The following is a 20,585-nucleotide window of genomic DNA, read 5'->3' as shown; positions in this document are numbered from 1 at the left end:
AGATAACAAAAGCTATGATCACATTTAATACTATCATAAATTTAAATTTTATTTCAAAAGTATCTTTAAGTTTAAATGTTATAAGTGATGGTCTCATTTAATGTTAAAACTCAGTTCAATGTCAATGAGTAGATGTCTAAAAAATAAAAATAACAATAAATTAAAGATATAAAAGACATTTAGCTTTGTATAAATTTAAAAATTGATCATTATTGTTTATAATCAGAATTGAAGAAAAAATATTATTTATTGCTTAAATATATAACCGGAGTTAATATAAGACATTTTCACGCCTACATGTATACATTTGAATTTTATTACTCACATGTTACCTTCTCGAACTTCGAAGTTAAAGTGTTTGCGCAAGCGAATGCAAGTTTTGCTGCTCGCTCTAGAGACCGTCGTTGTTGTCGCCGAAAATGCCTGCTCTATTCATTGTGTTTGGAGTTTCCTGAAGAGATATATATAGAGAGAGAAATAATAAATATTAATAAAATGTATATATAATTTGATGCGCGGTATATAATAAGTACCTGATTAGGATCTAATTCTTTATTGTAATTGCTTGCATGCCTTCTAAAAAATATATTAATCAAATGTTTAAAATGGTGAGATGTCTAAAGATAATTCCTCCCATATATTAATTAGAATACTGTTAAATTAATTATTTTTTGAGCCTTTGGTCTTTTGTTAAATCATGATTGGTAAAAAATAAAATAACTAAAGCTTACGTTTTAGGTTCACAAGTAAAATAAGGTTTGTTATTATTGTTGGATGTTGGGGTGATGTGCTATCATCTGGATCTTATGGTGTCAACTTAATGAATTTGTGTTTGAAGAAAAAGAATTTGACAGTAAAAAAGTGTGACATGAAATCATGTTTTTCGCATGGTCATAGTTGAAGGCATTTTAAAGGAGATTTTTTTTATCGCCTACCAACTTTGGCAAGCTGATCCAAGAGTTTCTTTGACAAATTTTAAGTTTGTAAAGTGATTAATTATATATTATGGGGTGAGAGTTGGCCCCTCACGTATATATTCTAATGTGCAATTACTTTTGATTGATGTGAAATTTGAATTATTTTTAACACACCTTCTCATGCCAAACACTTCTTGAGCTTGATGTGTGAACAACAAATGGTGAATGTTTGTCACCACAGAGCGACAGTTAGCGGAAGCGTGCCCCTCACTTATATATTCTCCTTGAGCTAGTTTTTGAAATTGAGTTAGGTCTCTCAGTTATATATTTTAATGTGAAATTACTCTACTTTTGACTGATGTAAGACTTGGATTATTTCCAACCATTCAACTCCTCTTTTGATTTACTTGTTTTTTTTTTTTTGGTGTTGCATTGTAGGTTTTGTAGGGCTGTGAAAACTTTGGAGATGTATTTTTCTTTATACACTTCTTGTGCTATTTAATATACTTATTGTTGCATATCAAAAAGTAAACAAGGGTATGTTGATAATACAACCATTATATATATATATATATATATATATATATATATATATATATATATATTTTTTTTTTTAAAATTTACTTTAAACTTAACTTATGATTGGGTCAGTCCTAAGTCAAATGTGCATAAATATGAAAGGTTGCAAATATTCACACTTCATACTTCCTAAGTGAATGCCTAGAGTTACGACTTGATTTTAGAGATTGAGACTTAGCCTCTTCTCTGATTGCAATTCTCTGATATATTAACACATATTTATTTATTTAAAGAAACACGTATTTATTGTTAAACTAAAATTTATTAAAAATTATATAAAAAAACATTAAATAAGAAGCGATATTCATAAAATTTGGGATTTTAATTAATAAATTACACTTAACACTTAATAATAACTAATCTTAAATATATTTTAGTCACTCAAATGTGAGTCAAATAAAAAATAAAAGTCTATGGCATTTTTACCTCCAGAATTTCAATTTTTTATTTAAAGTATGATTTTTTTATTCCCTAAAATTTGTAAAATGTATTTTTTAGTCTTTGTAAAGTGTAAGTCAAATAAAAAAAAAATATTTACTATCTTTGACATTTTTACTGCCAGAATTTTAATTTCAATTTTTTATTTAAAGTATGATTTTTTTTCAAACTCTCAGAATCAAATCAATAAATATAATTAAAGCAAATTTTATAGCATTTAGTGAGTTTTTAAAATTTTTAATGACATGATTATAACAATTGTTAATCTTTAAAAATGTACTTTAAAATAAAAAATAGAAAAACAAATTTTGTGAATCAAAAGTTATTATAGATTATAAATCTCTTACTGTATTTTATGTTTGACTCGCACGATACAAATAATTAAAAAAGAAATATTTTTTGAATTTTAAATACTAAAAACTACTAAAATTTAAAAGATTAAAAACATATTATACATTATTAATAATGTAAATGTTTTCAGCTATCAATTATATAGAAGTCATTTTAAAATAATAGTTAGTATTATAAAAGTGAGACAACTTAATTAATAGAATAAAAAATTGCATTTTAATTAAATTCAACTTTTAGCATTAAAATTTAAAAGTTACTAAAAAGATTATCTATGCATTTATCTATTTTATCTAATTGAGATATGCGAGTATAAAAAAAAAAGAGAGAGAGAAGAAGAAGCAGGGATTATTACATCAGCATTGTTGCTTAGGGTATTAATGCCCGCCAAACACATATTTTGACACCCCACATGATTAAAAAAATCCCATATCTCACACTCATAGCGTCAACTGCTACAGTTCCGACCAGGCACTCATCTAGTTAACCTGGACACGTCGCACGTTAACAAAACTCTTCCTTCCTAGTTCGTTCGTTCTATAATCTCTTTTTCTCTTGTCTTTGTCTCTCTATCTGTCCACACGCTTCTCGCTCTCTGTCTCTCTCTCTCTACGATCGTGTCCAATTTCCAGACCTTTCGCAATCCCCCTTTTTTCTCTCACTCTGATTTCAATAACTAAGAAAAATTATTCCCTTTCCGATTCCCCAACGACATCCCTTGAACTTCGCGTTTAAACACCTACTTGCTGCGCTGTTAATTTATTCTTTATTCCTTCTTTTTTTTTGGGTTTTTTTTCCTTCGTTTCAAGCTTGATCCCTCACGTAGAGCTAAAAAAAAAAGTGTTCCAATTCCCCAAGAATTCGAACACGAGATTAGTTCCTAGCTCTCTCTGTTCGAGTTCTTTGGACCTTGGATTCGTTGCCTCTCCGCAATGCTGCTATCGTGAGTTCTGGTGAGCATTTTGGTGTATTACTTTGCAGCTTTCTGAAAATTGAAATCTCTTTCCGCGTTTGTTTTGTTATAGCAGGGTTTCATCTTCTGGTGTTGAAGATTTACCAAAACTAAATCATGATCGTTTCTTAAACTGCATTTTTATAATTTCCTCACAGAATTATGTACTAACATGCGAATCTTTTTGATCCTTGTGCTTTGGGATTAAATGATTAATTTCCCTCCATTTTTTTTAATGTCTGCATCTGAAATAGGATCATGTTAGGTGGCCAGGGTGAGTTTTTTTTCCCTTGTTATGGAAAATCTTAAAAAACACGTTTGTTCTCTGATTGCAGTGATTCTATTTGATGGTGAGATCGTGGAGTTCTTAACATGGGAACTTCGGAGAAATAGATTTGTGCAGTAAATTGGCTTTGAACTTGACGACTCAGCAATACTCTGAATTTGTGTAAAATCTGCTCGTGCAATTATTTATTTTGGAGGTTGGACAAAATGGTTTTTGAAATCAGTTCTGTTGTTTCAAAATTGCAAACGTTATCCACCTCAGACCATGCCTCCGTGGTCTCCATGAACTTATTTGTGGCACTTCTTTGTGGTTGTATTGTCCTTGGCCATCTTCTTGAGGAGAATCGATGGATGAACGAGTCTATCACTGCCCTTTTGATTGTAAGTCTTCACTGTTCTTGAGCTTGTTTGCCATAAGCTGTTGTTCTAAAGAATTGGTTAAATTAAAAATTTAGTCCTACTGCTAACATTGTTTGTCGTTTTAGTCCCTTCATGAAAGATCTATATTTTGGTCTATACGGTTAAAAATGTTTACAAAATTATCTTTGATAATATTTTTGCTTTTGTCTGTGTATGAAACAAATTTACATTTTGATTTGGCTCCATCATAAAAAAAATCTTTACATTTTGGCCCCTACAGCTAACACACTTTTTTGATTTAGTTCCTGTTGGAAAAATATTCTAACACCGATGTAATGTTAACAAATGGTGGGGAGTAATTTGCAAAGTTTTTCCATGTAGGGACCAAAATGTAGGATTTTTTTTCATGTAGAAACTAAACTAGAAAATAATGTCTAAGTGTAAGGATCAAATTTTTAATTTAACCTAAAGAATTCAACTCCTCCAAATATTTTGCCATCCTTTAAGAGGCAATTATATCTGTTTATTGATGCTTTGTTTGAGCAATAGTGGGTGCAGCTTTTCTTTTTCTTGTTTCTGTTGGATGATGATTAAATTTCATTTTTGTTGTTCTCAGGGTGTTTGCACTGGCGTAGTCATTTTGCTGTTTAGTGGTGGCAAAAGCTCACATATTCTTGTTTTCAGTGAAGATCTTTTCTTTATATATCTTCTACCACCTATAATATTCAATGCCGGGTAATTTTCTTTTTTTGGCAGCATTTCACTGTGTAGTTAGGAATCGATGCTTGATACTATTTATCATTGTCTAATTAAAGAAGAGGAGGTATTTTGTTTTGCCTCTGTACAAATTTAGATTTCTTTGCAGACATCCTTTGTGATAACCTGAGTTGTCTGGTAGATTTTCCTTGATACAATAGCGAATAGCATAATGATTAGTGCTCATCGTTGATCTTTATCTTTTTTTTTTTTTTGGGGGGGGGGGGGGGGGGATGAATATAACATATTTCTTCAGAACCAGTCATAATAAAATAATGGATAACTTTTAGGAGCATATTTCATCTGCCTCCCAGTGTTTGAATTATACCTGATACGGGCACTCTGTTACTTGCTTGTATGAGTGAGTGAGTGACTTAGAACTCTTGAGTCCTAAGTTTTTGAATTTCCCTATTTCATTATTTTGATAATATTGAAAATTTTATGTCTTTATTAAGTTGTATTTTTCATGGCTCTTTCTTGCAGATTCCATGGGTGATTTCATCTCTTTTTGAGTGATAATTATTTACATGACTATGTAGTTAAAAACATAAATTCTGTGTACTCATGATACGAGCATGAATTGTGTTAATGCCATATGAAAAAACTTCAGAATTGTTTTTGCCTCCTAAAACCCTGTTCTGCCTTCTGAAAATCCCTATTTTGTTCTCATCTTTTGACTTCACAATTCACAGGTATGATAGATTGCGGTTATTGTTTTGTTATGAATTTTTTCTCTATGATTTATTTCAGGTTTCAGGTGAAAAAGAAGCAGTTTTTTGTTAACTTCATGACCATCATGTTGTTTGGTGCTATTGGTACATTAATATCATGTACCATCATAACTTTGGGTATGTGTTATTGCTTAAGATGTATTTGTCAGGTTGTTATTTTAGATTTGACATAGTAAGAAAATAATTTGTAATCCAATTCATTACTAACCTAAATTTACCAATTGGAAGTTTTTTTGGTTTAAAGGACATCTTGATCTAGTAAAATATATAATTACTTTGAGCAAACTATCCACTGAGAAATTTGCCTAGTTTTGCTGACTTACATTTGAGGCAATATTTCAGGTGCCACACAAATTTTTAAGAGGTTGGATGTTGGTCCTCTGGAATTAGGGGATTTCCTAGGTATTTTACTTCTCAATCTCATCTACCTAACAACCTCTCATTCGGTTTTTGACTTTCTAATTTATGATGCTTTCCAGCAATTGGTGCAATATTTGCTGCAACGGATTCTGTTTGCACATTGCAGGTTTGAAGCAATATATTTTTTAAATTCTTCCTTCAACTAAGGTATCACTGCTAGTTACTGAACTTATAAATGATGATGCAGGTGCTAAATCAGGATGAGACACCTTTGCTGTACAGTCTTGTATTTGGGGAGGGTGTTGTGAATGATGCTACATCAGTGGTGCTTTTCAATGCAATCCAAAGCTTTGACCTCAACCAAATTGACTCTTCAATTGCTGTACACTTTTTGGGAAATTTCTTGTATCTATTTATCGCAAGCACAATGCTTGGAGTTTTGGTAAATGTCTTTCTCCCTCTTATTCTCTCATGCATGCATCACACAAACTCATAGACAAGATCTATATCAACATGCACATAATAATGATATGACTTGTGGCTTTGGTCTAATGTATCTTCATCACCTTGTAGACAGGTCTACTTAGTGCTTACATTATTAAAAAGCTGTACATTGGCAGGTACCTTCTTGACATTTTTCCATTTCTATTGTCTGTTCAGCAGTAAATGTGATGATATTCTACTTTTTTGTTTTATATATGCAGTTTATTCATTATGAACTAAACTTGTGGACAATTCTATGATAATAAGTAAAGTTCCTGCTTCATCCAATCTCAATTTTTTGTATTTGTTAACTAAACAAAAGTCTACAGTTTAAGATGACTATATTGGACTTGCTTTGATTGTTTGAACTTTGAAGTAGCCTGTCTATGTTAATCGCTTCATTGGAGCTTTTATTCTTCTTCTTCTTCTTCTTCTTATTATTATTATTAACTGGTTCTAAATTTTATGTTGTCCATTGTAAATGACTTCATACCACAAATAATAACCTGATGAAGAGATATCAATAAAAATGAAATTACATGAGACTTGTTAGGCATTGGTTTCTAGTATGAATTATATGAATTATAAAACATTCTGCTTTGCTTAATTCTTCTTGTTGGGTATGAATTGGTGCCATTTTCAATTGTCTTAATTTTTTATTCTTTTTAATGAGAAAAGAAAAGTTACATTAGTTCTGTGGAATTTTATTTACTTGGAATCTCTGTCTGTATTTGTGCATCTCAGTTTGTGTGTTTCTATCTTGAGTACAAGGTTTTTTAGACCCGCTTTTTGGTATGAGACTTGGCACAGGATGATTTGAAACAATCTTTTTTACTGAGGCCAAACAAAATTCTCCTTAATTCCAGGCACTCTACAGATCGTGAGGTTGCTCTTATGATGTTAATGGCATACCTGTCCTACATGCTTGCTGAAGTAAGTTGTAAAGAATTTTAGTAATGTTTTATGGATGCTGTCAACATTTGTCGTTGACATGATGCTGATGTATCTACATCTGCTGCAGTTATGTTATCTGAGTGGCATTCTCACTGTATTCTTTTGTGGTATTGTTATGTCTCATTATACCTGGCATAACGTGACCGAGAGTTCAAGAATCACTACCAAGTATGTCTTCTAAACAGATTTCCTCAAGTTATGTACACTGTCCAAGTCTATGCATACCTAAACATATTTTCACCCAACTCTTGCAGGCATTCTTTTGCAACCTTGTCATTTGTTGCTGAGATCTTTATCTTCCTTTATGTTGGTATGGATGCCTTGGACATTGAAAAATGGAAATTCGTCAGTGATAGGTATTCTTTAGACTAGTGAATAATCATTTATTCATTAATCTCTCTGCACTCATGAAAAATTGCTGAATGGCATTCTTTCATGTCAACAAATCAGTACGATGTAACTGCTTGAAGCAGTCCTTGTATTAACTTGATGTGACTGAAGAGTTCTTCTATAGTGCTGTTTTCTGTTTTCTCTTTCTCGAAATGTTATCTTTCACTCATGAATCTTTCCTCTCAAAACTTCATTTTGTTATAATAGAAAAACAGTTCATTTGCTATACTTGGTTCTTTCTACAGCCCTGGAACATCTGTAGCAACTAGTGGAGTATTGTTGGGTCTAATTCTTCTTGGAAGAGCAGCTTTTGTTTTCCCCTTATCCTTCATATCCAACTTGGCTAAAAAATCACCAAATGAGAAAATCAGCTTCAGACAGCAAGTATGGTTAAATATTTGTCAGTGAGTGCCCTTTTTCAGATTTCTTGTGTTACTACCAAGTTTTACTGATAGGTTTCTCGTTGTTTCTCAATTCTAGGTGATCATTTGGTGGGCTGGCCTTATGAGAGGTGCTGTTTCCATCGCACTTGCATATAATCAGGTAGGATCAACAATGCTGATTACGGGTTGTCTTTTGGAAAATTGAATTATTGGCCACTGATTTCAGTTAAAACCTGATGCTTTAAAAACTTCTACTCTTAACAAATGCAGTTCACCATGTCGGGGCACACTTCACTGCGAAGCAATGCAATCATGATCACAAGCACCATCACTGTTGTGCTTTTCAGCACAGTGGTAAGATATTTGTTTTGTAGTTTCTGACATCCTTAGCCAGTGTCCATTGGTTTCTTTGTTATTAGAGGTTATTTTGTCTTTGTTGCATCACTGATATTCATGCCATTAGATTAACCATTTGACTTGCTTTCTATGATAACAGAAAGATTGATTTTTTTCCACTTAATATGTAACTCCGAAGCTAAATGAGTTGCCCACTTACCCTACTTTGCCATGTGATACTTATCATTCATAAAATTTTCTTCAAATTTGATGTGGTTAAATATTATATAAATATTTCTTTAAAGATGGCACTGACACAACTTAATTACAATGTCTCAGGTGTTTGGTCTGTTGACTAAGCCACTCATAAGGCTTTTACTGCCCCATACTCCACATCATAAAGAATCAAGCATCACGATAATCACAGATCCATCTACTCCAAGTCCAAAATCAGTCACTATCCCACTTCTTGGGAGTGCCCAAGAATCTGAAGTTGATATTGATGGCCATGATATCCATCGTCCAAGCAGTATTCGTGCCTTGCTTACGACTCCAACACACACTGTTCATCGTTTGTGGCGTAAGTTTGATGATGCATTCATGCGTCCTGTTTTTGGTGGCAGGGGTTTTGTTCCTGTAGAACCTGGCTCACCAACTGAACGTAATGGCCATCAATGGCGTTGAGAAAAAAAAAAGCCAAGAAATTTGTAATTTGTATTGTAAACTGCATAAGTTTTGTGGAGATCAAGCAATGCGTGTATAAGAATCCGGTCCTGAGATTTTGCTTAGCTCTTTGGGTAGTGAGAAGTGAGAAGGCTGTGCAATGCACCATAAGCATCTCAACTCATGTCTGCGTCTTCCGTAAAATGTAATATTTGATTATTAGATTTCTTGTACTAAAAGTTTGAATAACTAAAGCTAAATTTTTTTTCCAAGTTGTATTTGTTGGGTTTATGGTATGCTGCTTTTGCCTGTAAAAGATGAATTTTTAGTGCACTTGATTACTAGCAAACGTCTCACGATCTCATTTTATATGTGCAAACATGACAGTACACATTAACCATGAAATTATGAATCATACATTACAGAATTGGCAAAATTTATTCTAAATAAAGAGCTTCCAAAGGCTCATCTTTGTAATTTTTATCCCCTTTTTAATAATATTGGGAAAATAAGATCGTGTTTAGAGCCATGAACAGAATCTACTAGATAAAGAGAGGTGACTGTCAAAACGGAATGTTTTGGTCTCATCTTATTCTTTCTTAGCTGAGGTTGACACTGAAGAGTTGCAAAAACCAAGGGTCTAAATAACACTAATAGACAAAGTATTTCATAGCTTTCCGTTGAATTTTGTGTTCTTTTGTCCTGGGATTTATTTGTACTTCATTTTCACCCGAAGAGGACAAAATGTTACAGCTGAAGAGGAACAATTTGGAAAACTTGAGATGATCCACAAAATGTTAGAACCTTGGAGGTAACAATTTTTTTTATAGAAAAACAATACATTAATTATGTTAAACTGCTAATCATATACGAACTAATAACAAATAATATTGAAACATAGATAAATTGACACATTGTAAGAGGATTTTTAAATTTTAAAAAAAGTATAAATAAAAATAAATAAATAAATAGTACTATATGCTTTCAATATTATGATGAGTATTTATTAAATAAAATATTCAAGAAATAAGAATTTTTAAACTTATTGAGTAAATTATTAAAATTAAAATACATAATCTTTATTGATAAAATATGTTAAAAATTAAAAACAAAATTGATTAATATTATCAAATGTTTTTTTCTGAAGAAGATTATCAATTGTTACCAATACATTTTATGATAATTTTTTAATGCAGATCTAATATACTACTTTCTGTAAAAAAAAAAAAAATCTACTTTAAATTTGTTAACCATTATTCATAGTGCATGATGACAATATCCTAATGATAATTAAGACACAGCATAATTTCCACTTATTAATTATCATTAGATTAAATTAATCAGTAGGTTCGTAAATTATTTGGGAATTTTTAATTAGATTCTTAAACTAAAAAAAAAAAAAAACACTTGTAGTTATGTCTTTGATCTTGTACATTTGTTGATCGATAAACAATTTACAGAAGCCACCCTCTCAACAGAGGCAAAGGGCAAAAACCATCGATGATGTTTCTCTGAGTCTGAGGATTCACGCGTTACTGTTACTGTTACTCAACTCTTATTCCCTTCCTTGATTCCAATTCTCCGCACTTCATTTCATTTGAATTCTGAAAAATTAGGATTAGGGTTTTCTTTCTTTCAGTGAAAAAAGAAGAAGAAGAAAAAAGTGGTTTTGGAGAAATGGTTGAGCAATCGGTGCTGGTGCTCGAAAAGCAAGGGCCAAATCCAGTGTTATCAGAAGGAATCCACGATTGGGTGTTTGAGTGCCATGGGCTTTTGCACAATGCGGTTTTGATCATCGCTTCTTTTCTTTTCGTCTTGTACTTAGCACTGCAAGCTAAAAAGAGCTTCCTCAGACTCTCCCATGGCCGCTCTTATATCATTATATCCTATTACGCTTCCCTCTGGCTTGTCAGCATCCTTAATCTTCTTTGGTGCTTTTCCCAGGTCAACCTATTTTTCCCCCCTATTTCTTTAATCCAGCAAAAATTAAAAATTGCTGATAGTTTAGTTCTCATGTCTCAATTTAGTGTGCATGTTTGGATGATTCGGAATATTCAGAACCGGGTTAAAATATTAGCTTGCGTGATTTTAATTAAATGTTCACATGTTTGGTTTCAGCCTGAAGAATGGATTGATTTTGAGTTGAAAAAACTTACTAACTTTCTCTTGGATATTATAGAGTTTTGCTGCTGACCTGTTTTTAGAGTAAAACATCTAAACATAAATCACATCACTACAAAATCAATTTCATTCAAAATCAATTTTGTAAATGCCAACCCAAAAAGCTTAGCAGTGTTTTTTTTTTTTTTTTTGGCTGAACACTTAGCAGTGTTATCAATGGCAGAATATGGTGGAACCATGGAAGGCCAAAATTCCGCCATATAAACATGCCATTGCAGCCTATAGTGTTGCCATAGCGGGCCTCCCTTCACAAACTGTCTATGGTGGTTGGCAAAAATCTGCAATGGCGCTGCCATTTAACAACATTGACACTTAGTAGGGTAAACTTGTTAGTAATTTGTATAAAGGTACGATTTTCGGATCTAAGCCGCACCAGCTGTCACATTTGGGATCATAATTGGATATTATCATTAACTATATCTTGTTTTGATATTTTGGCTTAAAAAAAAGCTATATCTTATTTTATTGTATAATGGTGTTAATTATTTTCGTGATTTGCTGGTGTTGGTGAATGTTTTATTTTTTGGTTGATGCAGGCATGGGAGTGCTCTCCTGGGAAAGAGTTCGCATGGAACTTGTTATCCCTCTTTACTACTTCTGGAATGCTGTTTCTAGAAGTGAGCTTGCTTGCTTTTTTACTTCAAGGAAATAGTACCAGTGGCTTAGAAGCGTTGACACGAACTTTTGGTATATCAGGGATTATTGTTGGTTTTGATATCTTGTTGAAGGTAATTATGTGGTTTTACTCAGCAAGCTTGCAGCTTGTCCTTATGGTTATTAATGTATGAATTGTTGCAATTGCACCTCTTCCTTGTCAGGCAATATATCTGTTTGCATTTGGGATTCCAATTTTCATCAACAGTGGTTACCCTACTCCTCACGTGAAGTGGAACTTGTGGGTTATCCACAAGCTGCTGCTTACCCTTGTTTATGGTTTCATACTGTTCATGTATCATTCTAGGTGGAGAGAAAGGTTACCTGGTTAGTGTCCTGGATTGTTATATTATTTTATCTTTAATTAGTTTTATGATAGCATAGTTTATCTTCCTCTTTTTGCAGCAAGGCCTGCTTACTATAAGTATGTTACCATTATGTTCATCTTGAATGCAATTGCGCTGTTTGCTTGTGGCATTACTGGAAACGGCGCTGCTTTTGGTTTCTGGTTAGATTCTTCTATTCTATAGCTTGGTAGAAAAGTGGTTCTTTTGAACTTTTTTCTTTGGCATCTTTCTCTAACTGTGTTTTACTTTTGTTCACAGGTTATATCATTTCACGGTTGTATGTTACCATGCTGCCTATCTTCCCCTGCTGTATATAACCTTCCTGGCTGACTTTTTTCAGGTCATAATGGCCTTCACTTAATTCCTGGGGTTCAGTTTTTATTAGTCAAGCCTTGGTATTGTTTGTAGTTTGGACAATCCTCCTTCTTTCATTGATCTGACTAATTGTTGTTATTTGATGATTATAGGAGGAAGATTTGCATTTGGAGAATGTGTACTACTCTGAAATGAAAGATGCTGGTTTCTTTGAAGCAGATTGGAACTGATGTGGTATCGACTGCTAGATTAAGATTAATAAGGCCTCAAAGGTACTAATGGAAGGGCATTCGTTCACGAAATTTGTAAATAAAGTAAATATTTTAGTAGATCGCCTTAGTAGATAAATTTTTAAAAAGAAAAGCTGGTAGCCTCATGTTAGTGTTATATTAGAATGTTCTATGCGTGATTATATTGAATTTAAGTTGTCTGTTAGTGCAATGAATCAATTTCTTAAGAAAGATGAGTACTAGAACAATCAATTACCTTTTAAGCATTTAACGTGTGTAGAAAAATATGATTTTTATGCAAATCTTCTAGATCATAATGATCATATGTTACGTTTCATGATGCATCAGTGGCTACTACGCCAGAGATCTTACATTTGTCTTGCATAAAGTGTTTGGTTGGGGGAAAAAGACAAAAGGGAAGAAAGGGGGAGGAGGAGGTTATAGAAATTGCATGGTTTAAATATTGGGAAAAGGTGGCAAGATGTTTGAAGTTTGTCCCATCCTGATTTTTCTTTTACAACAGAGGATTTTTTTTTCCAAGGTTAATGGAGAGACCAAGTTGGGTGTTGAAGACCAATATTGAGGGGTTTGCAGAGTGAAAAATAATTAAGAGTGCAGATTATGTTGCTAAATTTATTATAATAAATATACTAAACGTGAATTGTGGGTCATTATTACGTTGACGCGCCATCTACTCTATCAAACAAAAATATCATGAAGTAATGATCCTTGTTTCCATGCTATTATGGAATATAAATATATAATGATAGGAGAAAAGAATGATTTCTAAGTAATTTAGTATAGGATGTTAATCATTTTAATGTTACACTATGTGTTCGAATTTTACTTAAGTTAGAACTATAATAAAACATGACATGATTTTGTGAATATTATTTTTTGGGTACAAGAAAATTTGATTTTGTTGGACTCATTGGCCGGAAAGTCCGTCAACTAGCACAAATTCAAAGCGAGATTGCCTGAACTGGAATGTGTCAATACCAAAACTTCAACAAGCATTTAGTATTTTTTTGGGTCCTATGTGAGAGTCAATGGTTGTCCTTTAACTCATTCAGTCAGATACTAATCTTACTTGTGATACGTGACTAGTTGATCCAAGAAATTTTTACACACGATGAAAATTAATCACAAATTTTTTTACTAAATAGATTATTTTCACTCATTATGATTGCAAAAAATTCAGCATTCATTTTTCCTAATTCAAGTACATAAATGAGAGCTTGCTTTCAAGAAGATTGAAAAATCCGAATACTAATAAGAACAAAAGACAAAATCTACTTGCCTGATTTAAGAATCATTGATCAAGGTGGATTCGGTTTTAAATTCCTCTACTTGCTTGTGATTTTCTCCTCCTTTCATGGATCTTAAAATAGTTGAGTCACTTTCAATAAAAAAATTTCCAACAAGTACTTATAAAAAAATATTAAAATAAATCAAGTGAATAAAATTTGAATATAAAATAAATCAAAATTTTCAAGTAAATTAATATCAATTTATTTACTTAAACTTTTTTAAAAAAATCCTCATTTAACTTCTCTATAAACGTAATTTATAGCAAAAACTTAATATTTCTTAATGTAAAAAAGTCTCAACAATAAGTTTTCAATAAAGAAAAGGTTCCAAAAGTTAAAAACTAATCCAAACTAGACTGATGCTCTGATCAACTTGACAGTTGACATTATTTAAGTTCCATGCAGGTTAATATCCTTTCCTTGATTTTTTCTTTTTTTTTTTTATGAAGAGGATTCCCTTTCCTAATTCGAAATCGAACACCACGGGCACAAAATATATTGGGAAAAGGAGCAAAATCTACTTTATTTCTTTGGTTACAGACTTGCAGTAAATATATAAAACACTTCAGACTAAACTACCCCGCAATACTAAAATATATAAAACTATGCATGTCTAGCAGAAATAATTTTTTATCTGGTACATGTTTACTCTAAGGACTCTGCTTATTGATGATCTCCTCGATAAGATCTGCAGCTTCCTGAACTGTTGAGATGCTCTGTGCACTATCTTCTTCTACGGTGATACCAAATTCCTCCTCAAGCCCCATCACAATCTCAACCTAAAGGGCATGCCATGTAAAAGTAAATCAGAACAATCAAATTATTGGCTATTAGTTTATACTCAGATTTGCTAAATAAATCCAAGCGAATCAATTCTAATGTATGGCAAGATGTTCTTTACCGTATCAAGTGAATCAGCTCCAAGAGCTGTGAATGTTGACTCGCCATTGACTTTAGAGTCATCCGATAGAGCAAGTTGGTTCTTTACAATTTTGCACACCTTCTCTACTGTCTCTGGTTTAGCCTGTTCAACGCATTCAACATTATAGTGCAGTTATAACATTAAATAGAAAAACAAAGGTTGAGATCGTAATGAAATACATACACATGTATTAAAAACTGTTAAGTTTTTTACTTTATCCACTATAGTGCAACCCTCACTTTAGAAGAGCTAAACCTTAAATATATCTACCATTTATCTTTATATTTTATTGTTAAGTTTCTGTGAAATAATAACATTTCATCTTTTCCCATCACAAATTCTCTTAATCAGTCATTGTGCCAGCTTCAGATTGTAATACTTTATGATGTGCAGTTCAAATAAATTTCTATTAACTACGGTTAAAAACAGTCTAACATCTAGTAACTTAATGTCCATGCGAGCAAAGTAAAATTTCTAAAAGAAGAAGGCTGAAGCACTTCACTAGTAGTTACATACAGCACAGGAAACTGTAAGGCGAATTGACCGTGGCTGTGAGCTAAAAGAAACATTCCTTCTCCCATAGCTTGAAATTGAGCTATACCTTTGGCCAGCAATTGAATTAAATGCCTGTTTAATATGCATTGAAAGAAACTTCGTTAGAGAATAAATATGAAAGAACGAAACAAGAACTAAACACTAATGCTGCTTTTCTAAATAAAAAGAAAAACTGTGAACTATTACTGAGAATCATTGGTGTTGTTCTGATGCGCAATGCAGGAAAATAATGTACAAAGTATTTTACATGCAATAAATGAAAATTTCATGTTTCTCATTTTTTTTTTCAAATAAAAAAAAAAACAAAAACAAAATGTCAATTATGAAATCAACCAGATTTTTTTTCCCCAAACACATGTTCTACGCATATCCGTACACACGTAGTATTAGTATCGTTGTATTGCATTGACAGTATTCGACAAATTAAATATAAAAATAGTAACAAATCTTAAACAACGAAACATACTCAGTGTTAACGTGTTGTACATCACAAAACATAATTTCCAAATACGAACCTCTGCAGAAGTGGAATACAGAATTGAGAATTCAGATAAAATTTGCACGTAAGAATAATAGTAATAGTGAAAAGGTAACAAATAAACAGACAATTGGAGGAATTCATGAAGCGATCAATCATCAGTTCATCACAGAAAGAAGAGTAAAGCAAAGCGCGGAGTAACAGTTATAATTAAAAGCTTGAAAGCGCGAGGGAGGATGAAACGGAAAATGAAAAACGATACCAATCTCTGATTCAGCTTGAGACGGAGAAAGCGTTCGGAGAGTGAAGCTCCGGTGAACGTGTTCGTCGCCATGGAGGTTTGTGCAAAGATGCAAAGAGAATTGAGAAGGCGGCGGAGAGTGAGAAGAGCTTGAATAGTGAAGTGAAAAGAGCGTTAAAGAAAGAATAAATACCTCCTTCCTTTCGCTGCCTTTGTTTGTTTGGGCTAGAATCAAGGCACGGAGCCCAAATTACCGGACTGGGAGTTGGATTTGCTTTGCATAGCTCACATGAAATTTACAACATTGCATTCTGTTTAACTAATTCAACTAGATCCCTTGGTTGGTGTGTTATCATTTATTGATTCTTCAGCAAGAATGAAAGATGATTTTTTTAGTAGAGAACACAAATAACTTCTACTAGAGATAATCCTATTTACGTTAAGTAAAATTATTATAAGTGACAACTTACGTATTAGGGTAAAATACATGAAAACTTTGGTTAAGATAAAACAACTTTATTGTTATGTTAGTTGATCCATGTACTAAGGGGTGCAAAAGATTGTTAAATAAGTATATAAAAATAGTAATGTTAAATGAACACAAAATGAATAAAACTAAATGTACAGCAATAGCATTAATTTTTCATGCGAATTGTACATATAAGTGCTAACATGAATTGGGCCGTGTTGAAATGGAGGGAAGGAGCCCACTCACGGGACATGATTCACAGGAGATGGGATAAAAGTTAAGAATCGCCTGAATTACTAGTACATAAAAATCTATTTAAGACTATAGTTTTTTCATGTGAATATGACCTGACATAATTTTGATGAAAAAAATCTCACTTTACAAAAAGGGATACGATCACTTTATTACATCATTTTCGTAAATTAAATCAAACACTCTTGCTTCGAAACTGGATTTTAAAATTTCAGACTGTTATTAATTCCAGCGTCCTGATTTTGAATGTAATTTAAAAAAGAAAATTATATGAATAGAATTTCCGACTTGTATACAGTTTTATGACCTGAATGTGATGATGAACATGTGCATGACCATAAGCCACGGCAAAGTTATGAATGAGAGAGGAAAGGGTTCACGTTCGATCAGGGGTGCTTCGTTGTGCAATTTGTGTGTATTCTTTATCATCATTTAATGTGAGTGATAAACGTTTGGCAGAGGTTTAGTGAATTGCCTTGTCAATCATTTATGTAGTTTGAACTTTGAGGTTTGTATGTTGGATCGTTTTCCTTTGCTGTGCGGTAGGCTTCGGAAAAGTGTTGTGGTAGCTTTTAAAAGAAAAATATAAGGAGAGGTGAAAAGTGGTTTTCATTGTAGTCCATTCATTTTTGGCCATCTCAAGTCTTTTTCAGGTTCAGGTTTTTCAGATAATCATCCAACTTCCTTCAGTTTTGCCATTTTGAAATTAATGTCAAAAACAGGTGCACTGGTTGTATCTAGATGTTAACTCTCCCCCTGTCGATGCGTGAGACAGATTTGGATTGTTCTAGGAACTACAAGAAAACAATTTAATATTGATGATAATGACTTCTTAATTGCATTTATTATTAGTTTGGGTTAAATGTTGATTTCGAACACATCATGTTAGATATAAATTTTTAACTACATGAAAATTTATAGGAGAAGGAATCAAGAAGGTATAATAAAATAATAAACTAAGTTTCTCACATAAGTTTAAATCGATTTATAAATTTTAAGTTTTAGAAAAATTAGATAAGAGAATTTTTACTATTCATTTTAGCTTAAGCTTATATCCTTTTTTTCTCCATAATTATTCTTTATAAAAGATATTTATGTTTTAAATGTGGTTAGATATCATAAGTGGGCAGCTTTTTCTAAGAAAATTTGAACCTTAATTTCCAGTCTTGTAAGAGATTAATTTTTTTTTATTGGACCAAATGTCATTGTTAAAAGAGGTAAAAATAAGTTAGACTCTCAACTCTTTGACCTAATCCATTTAAGGCCTAATATAGTTTACCCTATTCAGCAAAAAAAAACTGATATTAAGTTTTTTTTTTTTTAAAAAACATTTTTTAGTTAAGTAGACTATAATTGTGGATTTTCAGAAAAGTTTACTAGTGATATGTTTAAAAATAATATTACTTTTAATTAAAAAAATATATTAATACTTAGTATATAATATAATATCATGACTTTAACAACTAAAGTATTATTGTCTATGTTTTAAATTAGTTTTAATATTTATAAAATACAATACGTTTGTGTGGTTTTAACCATTTTTAGTTCGATAAATTCGTTACCCCGTATACGTATGCTTATTGGTTTGTTTCACAACAAGTCTTCGTCCATATATAAATCTATTGTTTTTTTTTAGTGATAGAGCTATATTAGTTTGTAAGTATATTGGGATATTTAGGTAATTATAGATCCATTAATTGATCTATTACAATAAGCTTTTAAACATGCTAACAATTAACAAGCTATATATACCAAATTTATATATGTCAAGCCTAAAAAACAATGTCATTTTTTTGGTAAGGACAATGTTATGACATACTAAGAGGAGACTTGGGTCGTGAAATTATAAAATAAAGCGGGTTAGATTTAGATAAAGTCTAACTTATTTGGACTTACTTCCACTGTTAATTACTAGATAATTTTATATATTTTCATAAAAAGAACATTTTTCTTCTCATGAAATGAATAGTGATCGATATTAGTTTATTTCAAACATTTAGAATGAAAAATTATATTATCAGCAGACTAACTTCAAATTATCATAATCTTGGTCTTAATAGACTATGGTCGGCTTCATAATTAATGAATAATTAAATTTGAAAGATGAGAAAAGGACTGATCTTATGAAAGTGAATGCTGACAGTAACTTCAAATCTTTTGAAAAAGTATCATAACCCTGATATTAAACGATTGAGGTAAGTTTAATAATTTATTTTGAATAGTGAGAAGAGGGGAAATGGAATGATTGTTGGCAAATTGCGCAACTTAATTAGTTGCATGGCATCCAAAGGTAAAAGTAAAATAAAGATGTAAAAGCTCATCGATGATCAATATCATGTCTTGATTGACGATTCTGTTTGATAATTATTATTATGCTTTTCTCTTTCGCCTTACTTAATTATAATTTCACTTGTATATCCGACACAAAATTATGAGTAAATAAATTACGTAACTTCAATGCTTTTTTAATTATACTCTTATGCAATTGTAAACTGAAACGTATGGTTAATTTTTATTATAAGAGTTTAGTGCTCATCAAAATCATAATGTAAAATAATTTTATATTATTAATTAATTAATTATTAAATAAAATATAAAATAATATTTTGAGAATTTTAATATATATATAATTAAAAAAAATAAAGTCAAATAATCTAGATTGTGAATCATCTAAATTAGAATACCTAAAGATAAAATTAAGTAACAAAATATTTGAAAACAAAAAAGATTTACCCTATCTAATACTACACTTGAAACATTTTTATAATATTTTTTAACTTTTTTATTTTAACTTAAATATATTTTTTATCCTTTAAATTTATGATCTATCTTTTTTAGTATATCAAATTAAGCCTTCCAAAAAAGTCTATCAAATTAAATTTATATTTTTTAATCTCTCAAATTCGTCCTTTTTAAACTATTTTTTATAGTTAAGATGTATAATTTATGATGATTTTTAAAAGCAAAAATAATTAAATAAATATTTCATAAATTTGAGAGACTAATAAATACATATTTTAATTTGAGACATTAAAAATATATAAACTCTTAAATTAAAAAAATTAAAAACATATTTCACTCTTTGTTTTATTTTTCACATATTATATATTTTTTCACATATTATTTTGCCTCTTTTTATCCTTTTCCTTTATCATAAACACATTTTGAAGAATTGTATTACACGAAGAGCATTGTCCGAATCACGTTGAGCGTCTAGTGGACGTCAACATTGAAACAAGACAAATTCTATGTCTTCCTCATGCCGAAAGCTGAGAGAGAGTAAGATGGCTTACTTTTTAGGCTTTTGTGGATGTGAGTGATAGATTATATATGCATGTGGCCGAATAAAAGATATCATCGATCAGCATTAATCAGCAGATAAGTTGGTACGTCAATTTAATCATTTGATCATGGCCCTTTTTCTATATATAAACATTTAGATACCTCAAATGGAACACTCTTTGTTCTCTAGAGTTAATTTTTTTAATCTATATAAGAATTAAGCCAAAATTTCATAAATAAGTGATTTAAGTACTCTTTTAGCTGTAATTACTACTTTTCATTTTGATTTCTATAGCTGTGTTTTTTTTTTTTTCAATTTGGTCCTCTCACCACAAAATCTCTATAACATTATTTGTGCCTTGAATGACGAGTCTCTTTTTTATCCATGTGATACTAGAGGTTGTTTGGTGTGAA

General features: G+C 31.4%; 3 protein-coding genes across 5 annotated transcripts; 2 read left to right on the top strand and 1 right to left on the bottom strand.

Moving 5' to 3' along the window:
• Positions 1–2,769: 2,769 nt before the first annotated feature.
• On the top strand, positions 2,770–9,226 carry LOC114371001 (sodium/hydrogen exchanger 2-like). The gene is made up of 15 exons (XM_028328404.1): positions 2,770–3,235; positions 3,570–3,900; positions 4,496–4,614; positions 5,386–5,483; positions 5,709–5,768; positions 5,846–5,892; positions 5,974–6,168; positions 6,300–6,346; positions 7,076–7,142; positions 7,231–7,331; positions 7,418–7,519; positions 7,799–7,937; positions 8,034–8,096; positions 8,207–8,290; positions 8,612–9,226. Exons 2-15 carry the CDS (start codon positions 3,727–3,729, stop codon positions 8,954–8,956), a joined length of 1,641 nt encoding a protein of 546 aa, XP_028184205.1. The 5' UTR covers positions 2,770–3,235; positions 3,570–3,726; the 3' UTR covers positions 8,957–9,226.
• A 1,122-nt stretch (positions 9,227–10,348) lies between these two features.
• On the top strand, positions 10,349–12,964 carry LOC114372610 (transmembrane protein adipocyte-associated 1-like). 3 transcript variants are annotated; one of them, XM_028330266.1, is made up of 7 exons: positions 10,349–10,472; positions 10,575–10,879; positions 11,653–11,844; positions 11,935–12,097; positions 12,176–12,278; positions 12,376–12,457; positions 12,585–12,964. In XM_028330266.1, exons 2-7 carry the CDS (start codon positions 10,613–10,615, stop codon positions 12,660–12,662), a joined length of 885 nt encoding a protein of 294 aa, XP_028186067.1. In that variant the 5' UTR covers positions 10,349–10,472; positions 10,575–10,612; the 3' UTR covers positions 12,663–12,964. The 3 variants fall into 3 exon arrangements, with proteins under 3 accessions (XP_028186067.1, XP_028186066.1, XP_028186065.1); XM_028330265.1 differs by having other exon boundaries at positions 10,355–10,478; XM_028330264.1 differs by having other exon boundaries at positions 10,364–10,879.
• Positions 12,965–14,441: 1,477 nt separating this feature from the next.
• On the bottom strand, positions 14,442–16,347 carry LOC114369967 (acyl carrier protein 2, chloroplastic-like). The gene is made up of 4 exons (XM_028327245.1): positions 16,190–16,347; positions 15,411–15,521; positions 14,874–14,996; positions 14,442–14,751 (listed from the first exon to the last, which is right to left on the bottom strand). The coding sequence occupies exons 1-4, from the start codon at positions 16,259–16,261 to the stop codon at positions 14,623–14,625; spliced, it is 435 nt and encodes a 144-aa protein (XP_028183046.1). The 5' UTR covers positions 16,262–16,347; the 3' UTR covers positions 14,442–14,622.
• Positions 16,348–20,585: the final 4,238 nt, after the last annotated feature.

The sequence above is a fragment of the Glycine soja genome, chromosome 10, assembly GCF_004193775.1.
Source record: "Glycine soja cultivar W05 chromosome 10, ASM419377v2, whole genome shotgun sequence".
Taxonomy (NCBI): Eukaryota; Viridiplantae; Streptophyta; class Magnoliopsida; order Fabales; family Fabaceae; genus Glycine; species Glycine soja.
The sequence above is the reverse complement of the archived record's forward strand: the minus strand, read 5'-3'. Positions and strand labels throughout refer to the sequence as shown.

What these genes read in the sequence shown, in the direction of transcription:
- LOC114371001 (XM_028328404.1), top strand. Translation starts at nt 3,727, where the DNA reads ATGGTTTTTGAAATCAGTTCTGTTGTTTCAAAATTGCAAACGTTATCC. An exon ending in GGAATTAGGGGATTTCCTAG is followed by an intron (nt 5,769 to 5,845) that starts GTATTTTACTTC and finishes GATGCTTTCCAG; the next exon opens with CAATTGGTGCAATATTTGCT. An exon ending in TGTCCTACATGCTTGCTGAA is followed by an intron (nt 7,143 to 7,230) that starts GTAAGTTGTAAA and finishes CATCTGCTGCAG; the next exon opens with TTATGTTATCTGAGTGGCAT.
- LOC114372610 (XM_028330266.1), top strand. Translation starts at nt 10,613, where the DNA reads ATGGTTGAGCAATCGGTGCTGGTGCTCGAAAAGCAAGGGCCAAATCCA. An exon ending in TTCTTTGGTGCTTTTCCCAG is followed by an intron (nt 10,880 to 11,652) that starts GTCAACCTATTT and finishes TGGTTGATGCAG; the next exon opens with GCATGGGAGTGCTCTCCTGG. An exon ending in GTGGAGAGAAAGGTTACCTG is followed by an intron (nt 12,098 to 12,175) that starts GTTAGTGTCCTG and finishes CTCTTTTTGCAG; the next exon opens with CAAGGCCTGCTTACTATAAG.
- LOC114369967 (XM_028327245.1), bottom strand. Translation starts at nt 16,261, where the DNA reads ATGGCGACGAACACGTTCACCGGAGCTTCACTCTCCGAACGCTTTCTC. An exon ending in GCCTTACAGTTTCCTGTGCT is followed by an intron (nt 14,997 to 15,410) that starts GTATGTAACTAC and finishes TGCGTTGAACAG; the next exon opens with GCTAAACCAGAGACAGTAGA. An exon ending in GAGCTGATTCACTTGATACG is followed by an intron (nt 14,752 to 14,873) that starts GTAAAGAACATC and finishes CATGCCCTTTAG; the next exon opens with GTTGAGATTGTGATGGGGCT.